An 8,540-nucleotide genomic window follows, 5' to 3' on the forward strand; every position below is an offset into this window, starting at 1 on the left:
CTGTTGTACTTCGTTCCATTGCGTATTGCTACAAGGTTATGCTGCTGTACATTTGTTGCGTGTGTCCGATCATCATCCGCAAGTTTCGTGTTCTTCTAGGCAGTAAACCAAATTAGCTCCCACCAAACCTGTCCATAACACCTCGTCTTGAATTATGTGCTGCTGGATTATGCTGGTTAGAGTCGTATACAGCACCTTGTCGTCTCGCTCGTTATCGACAATGTTTTCGCTTGGTCAGATTCGTTGGTGGTGTTATCGTGGATTAAACACCACATATGTCTTATAAGATTTTGTTCAAATCGAGTTAACAAATTCGAGAGTTGCTTCTTCTGTCGTTGGTTTATGTCATCCAGCATAAATCCAGCTGATTGTCTTCGAGATGCCCTGGAGAACTGGCTCAGGTGTGACCTCTATTGGACGGGTCCTTCCTTTACATCAGTTCGGTGAAAGTTGGTCAAGGTTGAACAGTTCCATCGAATCAGCTACCCGGGAGGATCAGGTGTCTTGTTTTGTCGAAGGACGGGGAGTAAATAGTGGTTTCGCGATTTCATCGTAAATCGCATGCTGCGGGTTGTTTGTTCGCTTACAACGTCTTGTAAAATTATCCGCAAGACTCACAGATACAGTTTTATTTCTTTCTATGATTATAATGATGCACTTCAATGGCGATCGTCAAATGCTCCCAAGCTATATTTTTAAGGCTTTGTCGAGCTATCATGTCGTCTATCTCTTCTCTTCGCCATTGCTCGTCATCACCACCGTTTATAGATAAAAATGCGTCATTCGGTGGGCGGTCGCTTCTTCGTCTCTTCTGTTGTCCAGATCGACGCAAGTTTCTATTCTATTGTCCAAATCCTCTCATTTGTCATGCTCGTTGCAACATTGGCATCGTTCGCTTTGTATCATACTGGTCACTCGTCTCATGTCAGATCTATATATGAGCAGACTTTTGTTTTGGATCGTAACGTCGTTATTTATTCGTCGTCCATTAGTGAATGTACTGTTTGCGTCAGTTTGTCCGCTCGTAACCCGCAACCAATAATCTACTTTACCTGACTTTCGAGTCCACAGTGTCATCCCTTCGCCTGCAGTGGCAGTGATTATCTGGTCCGCTTCTTATAAAAACTAACCTAGAAAGGCACGGCAATATAAGGTCTATATTTTGCAGTGTTTGTATGTATGACGTCAAGGCAGTTCACCTTGAGCTGGTACAGATCTGTCCACAGATCTTTCTTGGCAGCGTTTGACCGCTTCGTGGCTCGCGAGAATCCTGTGCGAGGCGTATATTCCGACTTGGACTAATTTTGTTGGGCGTCGAAAGACGCGACTTTGACCTAAAAACCGCGATCAGCTCAGTTCCGCTTTTGCTTGTTCTTGGAATTTCAATCCGCCTAGGTCTCCCACTTTGGTGGACTCTGAAACCTGTTGTTCCACTAAGCTCTTGTTGGTTCATGGTAGTCATAACCAGATTCGTCGTACGAAGAGTTCTGACAATTTTGTGTAGAATAGAGTCGGTATTGAATTACTAGGCCTTAACGCATCGTCCTAATGACCCGAATATTTTAGATTGTCTTACCCTGGTCATTTTCTTGTTGGTAGACGCACTTGATTGCATTGCCTGAACCAGAGATCTCCGTCAGCTCGACAATCTCAAAACCGTTGAGTTCCTCCACCAGGTTTCAATCGTTCTGGCGTCGTTGTCCAGTTTGCATACTCTACAGACAGCGACGATGGTTTGTAACCAGAAGAATCTTAAACTGGGTGAGTTAGTAATTATCAGACAATAACTCTTCCCGTTGTGTGGAGGTTGGGTCGAATCAAGAGCTACCACCGGTTCAGACGGTGCGTAAGGTAGTTAAATTGCTCACGGAACAAGGCCTCACTACTAGACCTGTAGTGAAGTTGGTTCCACTTCCCACTCAATAATAATAAATTCTGTTTTATATAATTGGGAAGGAGAACAGTTCGGTCTACTCAGGGCTCATTTTTAATTTTTATTTGTATATGATGTTTATCTTACCCCATGTTCGCTCTAGTTTCGCTGTTACGTGATTGGTGTTTAGTTCGGCACCAACAATGATTCAGTTGCTTAGTAATTTGCTTTTATTATTTGTTATATAATCATATTATAATAACTTAGCTATTTTATGGTTGTTATTGTCATTTATTGTTTAATTAATTTTGTTTCATTATTAAATGTATACCTGGTAACTGCTCGTTATTGTTATTATTATAAAAATGTATTTCCCCTCAAGCTCAGATAAGCTCTATCATCACCTGAACAGCTCCAGTTCAATCATCCCGTGACGGTATGGATCCGCATCAAGACAGCTCCGCCAACGAAGTCAGATGACTTGCGCTCACGTAAGCTCCGCCGTCGAAGTCATTACGACTTACATCAAGGTCAGTTTCTTTGCGACTCCCGCTCGAGTCAGTTCGACCGTTAAATTCGATTCAGTTCCGCTCCGATGTTAACAGCTCGCTGTTTCAGTTCGTCGTCAAACCAGCACGCCGTTCCAAATACATATCAGCTCTACATCACCCTAAGTCCGAGTTCCATGTTGTGATACCGCTGTATCCAGGGGTATGTTCGACTTGGTCACTATGCGGCGGCTGTCCACTGTCCGTCGTTGGTGACACTGGCGGAGGACGCTCCCTCTACCTCCGGTCTAGCTCGAGACGGCGGATAAACACCGTTACGCGGACAGGTCGCCGTTCGCCATATTGAAAACATTGTTTCGTTGTTCGTATCGGTTTTACACACCTCGTAGTTTGATTGTGCTCCGATCATCGTTATTAGCCAGTTCGGCATCAAATAGTTTCTTAGATTTTCTATTAAACTGTGGCTGCGTCGATACATTCTCGTCCAGCCAGTTCGTCATTTTGTACCCCAGTTCGGTAGCAGTTCATGTGTGATCAAGATTGATTGGTGATTCCTGCAGTTCCCAGTCCACGTGGTTGTGGATTTCATTCTCCCTTTAATATTATATAATTTTTACGAGCAGTTCGCCCGCTATTTTAGCTTGTTGTCTCTTAATGTTTTATAACTAATATTGTTTGTGTTCACTGGTAGGCTGATCACTCCAGTGACATTATTATTATATATTATTTATTACCTATTATATTCTTATGCCAATATATGTTAATGATTTCATTCGTTATTATTTAGTTTATATTCGATTAGTAGATTGTGTACTCGTCCCATTCATTTAGGTGCAAGTCCTAGACACCGACCGCCTTGGCAGGAGTGACTAGGGCGAAACAGAGATGATGAATTCTTCAACAGATTTCGACTATCCAAAAATACAGTTCGCTTTATTGTCGATTTAATAGGTGATCGTATATGTTCCCGTACCGATTGGTAAGTTTTTCCTAATTGTTTTTTTTTTTTTAATTTATGATCATTTATAAAAAATATTGTTTAATTCATAAAATTATGATAAAGTAATTATTAATTACTAGGGTCCGAAATTATATGCACTATTTTGATTTTAATATACAAAATAGATGTTAATTAAATTTATTTAGCTTAAAAATGTTTATTATTCAATAAATAATTAATATGGAACAAAAATGTATTAAATGCCTAGTCAAAATAATTTAATTGTATTATGTATAATGAAAAATGCATTTTGAATATTCACTCGTCTATATAAAAAGACTTCCATTAGTCCATTACTATATAGTTTTTCATTATCGAAATCATTATTGACGATAAATTGTTGTAGTTGCACATAAAGAAAACTTTATCTATCTAGCTATTTATTGGACTGTTAAAAAAAACATGCAAAAGCATATAATTCCGGGCCTTATTAATTACATCTAAACAAATTTAATTTTAACTTAATGATTTTTTTTCAATTGTTTTTTGACTTATACCATTTTTTGACCTCATTTGTTATTTTTTTCTAATTCTTGTTTTAAATATGCATTAAATTATTATTAATAGTTTAAACATTTATAATAAGAATAATGCTGTGAGTCCAGAGGATAAAGTGCTCCCAACACTAAGATATTATGCAACAGGATCAATGTTAATTGTATGTAGAGATTTCATTGGCATTCATAAATCGACTGCAAGTCGTATTGTAAAACTTGTTTCACATAACATTGCTATATTACGTCCTCAATATGTCAATTTTCCCATCAATGTAAATGATTTAAAAAAAGTAAAACAAGATTTTTACAACATAGCTAAATTTACGATGGTTATTGGCGCATTAGACTGTACCCACGTCAAGATTAAATCACCTGGAGGAGATAATGCAGAGGTATATAGAAATAGAAAAATTTTTTTCTCAATCAATGTTCAGACAATTTGTGATACAAACTTAAAAATTCAAGACATAGTAGCTCGATGGTCTGGTTCATCACATGATTCTACTATTTTCAATAATTCAGAAATACGAAGGAAATTAGAAATTGACGAAATGAGGGACTGCGTTTTAGTAGCTGATAGTGGCTATGCGCAACGTAACTATGTTATGACTTTGGTTGGAAGCCCTAACACAGTTATTGATCAATCCTCTGGTATTTATGAAGAAGCTGTAGCTAAATATAACGAGTCATTAATTAGGACTAGAAATACTGTTGAAAGAAGTCACGGTGTTTGGAAACGTCGGTTTCCAATATTAGTTACCGGAATAAATGTAAAAATTACTTCATCACAAAGCATTATTGTTGCTACAGCAGTATTGCATAATATAGCCTGCAATTTTGGAGAAAGCATGACTAGAGTTACAACCGAAATAGAATCATTAATTTCAATAACAGAATTTAATAACCCAGGCGAAGATGTAGGCAGGAATGCAGCCAACATTACAAGAAATAAGTTCCTTCGCTATTTTAACAACTTAATTTGAGCCTATGCCATTACAGCTACATTTATTTATTTTTGAATTTTTAACTCTGTTCCTTTAACATATATTTGTATAAATTTGTAAATAAAATAACAATACAATTTGAGACAAAAATAAATGTATTTATTAAAAATTTAAATGGGTTGTGACTTACAAACCAATAACAAGAATTAATATTTATTATAAAATCTTAATGAATTAAACAAAAAAAAAAAATTAATAACAAATAGTAACTTTAATAAATGACTCAGATATTTATATTTGAATATTTTAATTTTTCAGCTTCATTTTGCATTTTTAAAATGTCATTTGTCAGTTTTAAATTTTCAATTTCAATTTTATGTTTTTCAGTCATCATTTGTAGTTCCAAATTGTGTTTTTCTCGCTTGAGATGCATTTCAAATTTATGATATTCAGTAAAAGCAGACTTTTGTTCTTCACTCAGTGAGGCTCTAGTTGATGCCCAACTGGTTATTTTGTCCTGATATGTCTTTTTTTTTTTTTTGTCACATTACTATCTGAATAAAACATTAATGAACTAATATTTTAATAGACTCATAGAGATATTTTTTGTAAAAGGGTTAGATGGGAGTATGAGTTATTTAAATATATTATATTTTATGGGTTTTCAGATACTTCTTTAAATTAATGTTTCAACCTCGTCAACTACTAAAAAACAATTGACTAAAATAGGTATTTAAATACTTATTTAAATATTATTAATCTAACCCTCTCTGAAACTCTTGAGATGTCTTTCTAGGAAAAACATAAGTCTGGGAAAAGTCAACAACTATATTAATATTATGATCAAAATTAAATTAAATGATAAATTATTTAAAATATGCATGTAAAAGTATGTTATAATGAAACAAATATGTATGCCCAAAAAACCTAAAATATGCATTTATATGCAAAATAAAATTTTAAAACCAGCTTTGTGAAAGCAAAAAACGTATTTGTTTTGTACTCTGCTATTTTTATGACTGTGCAAAAAAAAAAAAAATATGCAAATGCTTCAAGACCTTTGCTCTACTAATAATAAATCTAGTGGACACCCCTGGGTCATTTTTAAACCAATTAGAATAATATTTAACTCATATATAAAATATGTATCTGAAGCTGCATTATTATTTGTTAAATTTGATCTAGATTTCAAATCAGCTGGAGAGTAAGTTGTCCAGTCCCGTTTGGTGGTTGAAGTCTGTGACTGTCCATTATATTGTTCTATAGCAAAATATTAAAATAGTGATTATATGAACAATAATAATAAGAAACATAAAAGTTATAATTATAATTTTAATTAAGCTCACCACAAGTTGTTGATTCATTAACAGAATCAATGTCACTAAACATTAATGTTACGATGTCATTATCATCACCATTTGAAACATGTACAGGTTCAATAAACTGATGTTTCAACATATCAGTTTCTAATTCAGCATTACAATATTGCAGGTTACTAGTATCTGAATCATAGATAGAGGTTTCATCTGTGATTCTGATTTGTAGTATTTCACCAACTGTCGATGCGATTGATGTACTTTGAAACACTTTAATTGGACCACCACCAGTACCTCGTCTAAAAGTTTTTTCCTCGACGTATTGCTTTTTTACATTTCTTTTTACATTTTCATATTTATTTTTTAAAATAATGGCTGTGCGAGGGGTTTCTGGCAATTGACAATTAAATTCATTTTGAATTTTTATCCAGGCATCTTTTTTCATTCTAAAAACAAGTGAAACAAGTTAGTTATTTGCTATTTTACATTTGTACCTAGTGATTTAATTTCTTACTTTGCATTTACAGCATCTGTTTTCATGCATTCAATTACTCCTTTGTACTTTTTGACTATAGTCGGCGACACGAAAACTGGCGGGTGATCGCAACGATCCTAGCGGGTTTTTCGCAATAGTGGTCATTAAACTTTTTGCCGCGCTTTTTCAAATATTTCGTATTCATATAAATTTTTTTATTATTTGTTGAAAATAATAATATTACGCATTTTTATTTTTCATAATTTTTTTTATAGTGTTCAACTTAATATACAAAAATAAACACATACTTAACTTAAATTATTAGTAAAATTACATATATATACATATTTAATTTACAAAAAAACTAAAATACACGTACAGATCAATTGTTAATAATTAAATACAATTTATTATACAAGGCTATTCAATACACTCTTCGTCATTATCGCTAGAGTCCCAATCGCTGTCGTCTGGTAATATAGTCAATATAATAGGTTCTAACAAACTGTCTCTTAAAATTTCTTTATCGTAGTCCTTGTCTTGTATTGATTCGGCATGTTTTACACATTTTTCCCAATCATTTTGCGTAATTGAATCTAACGCTTCATGTGTTAGCTTTTCTATGTCAACCATTTTGAATGTATTATTTTTTGTCGCTACCTTATTTTTTACTTGAGCCCATATCAGTTCAATAGGATTGTATTGGCAGTGATATGGTGGTAGTCGAATCACCTCATGACCCATTTTCAATGCCAATTCGTCTAATTCATATTTCTTCTCCATCGGAATTAGTAATTTGACCCTTTGTTTAAGTTCCGCTAGCGTCTCTAATGGAGAAAATGTAATATTTTTTTTGGTCAGCCAATCCTGAACATCTGATTTTCTAGCATTACACTTAGGAAAATTATCAACTAGTGTCGAATGGTATGATGCATTATCCATCACAATGATAGATGGTTCTTCAAGGTTATTTAACATTGTGATGAACCAAGATTTGAATAGATCTGAGTTCATTTGGTTGTGGTAATCTGTGGAGTTACCGGTACTACTACGGAAAACCAATTTCGAATTTTGTATGAACCCGTATTTGGAACATCCTGCGTGAACAACAATAAGTCGGCCTCCTTTACCTGTCGGTATTTTAAGACCTATGGAGTTTGTTTCATTTTGCCATGCAATGGTCCGTGAGTGGTTTTGATTGACCCATGTTTCGTCCAGGTATACAATAGGTCGAGTATCATTGTTCACTCGCAATGTGCACATTTTTCGTAAGAATGTGCACCTAAGAGAAACTATATCATTGCGCTCCATTAAAAACTTACGGCCATCACTGCATTTTTTATATGAAAATTTTAGATTTTTTAGAAGTCTTTGCATTGATCTAAGACTTCCTGGATAATTGTTTTTCTTCTTGACAGAATTAAGTATAAGTTGTGCAGTGGGGTACTCACCCTTGTCATAAAATTCGTGTACAGTTCTCCTTACTATATCACCATCGAAATCATCCACTTCCGATACATATTTTGCTCGCTTGTAAGATTTTCTCGGTGACACGAAGGAAGGACCAGGCGCTTCTTCAATTTCTTCTGTTTTTCGAGCTTCTAAACAAATGCGCTGAATCGTCCGCTTTGAAATCCCGCAAGCCTCAGCAGTCACGTCTTGAGTTTTTTTAAAAAAATTAGCGTCTAAATCTTCTTTTTCCGATAACTTTTTTAAAAACGAATAAACACTATATATAATTTTTTTACTTTGGCTATGCACGTCGCTGTCTTTAAAAGACATGTTAATATACGCAAATAACAAAAAACAAATAACAAATTAATAAAAAACAGCTAGGTTTTTAAACGATTTTAACGAACGTTTTACCAAAAACGTGTACACGCTGGAAACACAGTATACACAATAAAGAATACAGCGGCATAAAAT

At 34.5% G+C, this 8,540-nt stretch overlaps 2 protein-coding genes across 2 annotated transcripts; one reads left to right on the forward strand and one right to left on the reverse strand.

The window, feature by feature from the left end:
* Window positions 1-4,031: 4,031 nt before the first annotated feature.
* LOC112591278 (putative nuclease HARBI1) lies at window positions 4,032-4,862 on the forward strand. The gene has a single exon (XM_025335040.1). It carries the CDS (start codon window positions 4,032-4,034, stop codon window positions 4,860-4,862), a length of 831 nt encoding a protein of 276 aa, XP_025190825.1.
* A 2,172-nt stretch (window positions 4,863-7,034) lies between these two features.
* On the reverse strand, window positions 7,035-8,321 carry LOC112591279 (the record flags this gene model as incomplete). Its single annotated transcript, XM_025335041.1, has 1 exon — window positions 7,035-8,321. A coding segment is annotated over one exon (1,287 nt), but the record flags the coding sequence as incomplete, so codon positions are not given.
* Window positions 8,322-8,540: the final 219 nt, after the last annotated feature.

The sequence above is a fragment of the Melanaphis sacchari genome, unplaced genomic scaffold (assembly GCF_002803265.2).
Source record: "Melanaphis sacchari strain LSU unplaced genomic scaffold, SCAv2.0 Contig1307_pilon_pilon, whole genome shotgun sequence".
Taxonomy (NCBI): domain Eukaryota; kingdom Metazoa; phylum Arthropoda; class Insecta; order Hemiptera; family Aphididae; genus Melanaphis; species Melanaphis sacchari.

Excerpts from the sequence above, each read along its gene's own strand:
- LOC112591278 (XM_025335040.1), top strand. The coding sequence starts at position 4,032 with ATGTTAATTGTATGTAGAGATTTCATTGGCATTCATAAATCGACTGCA.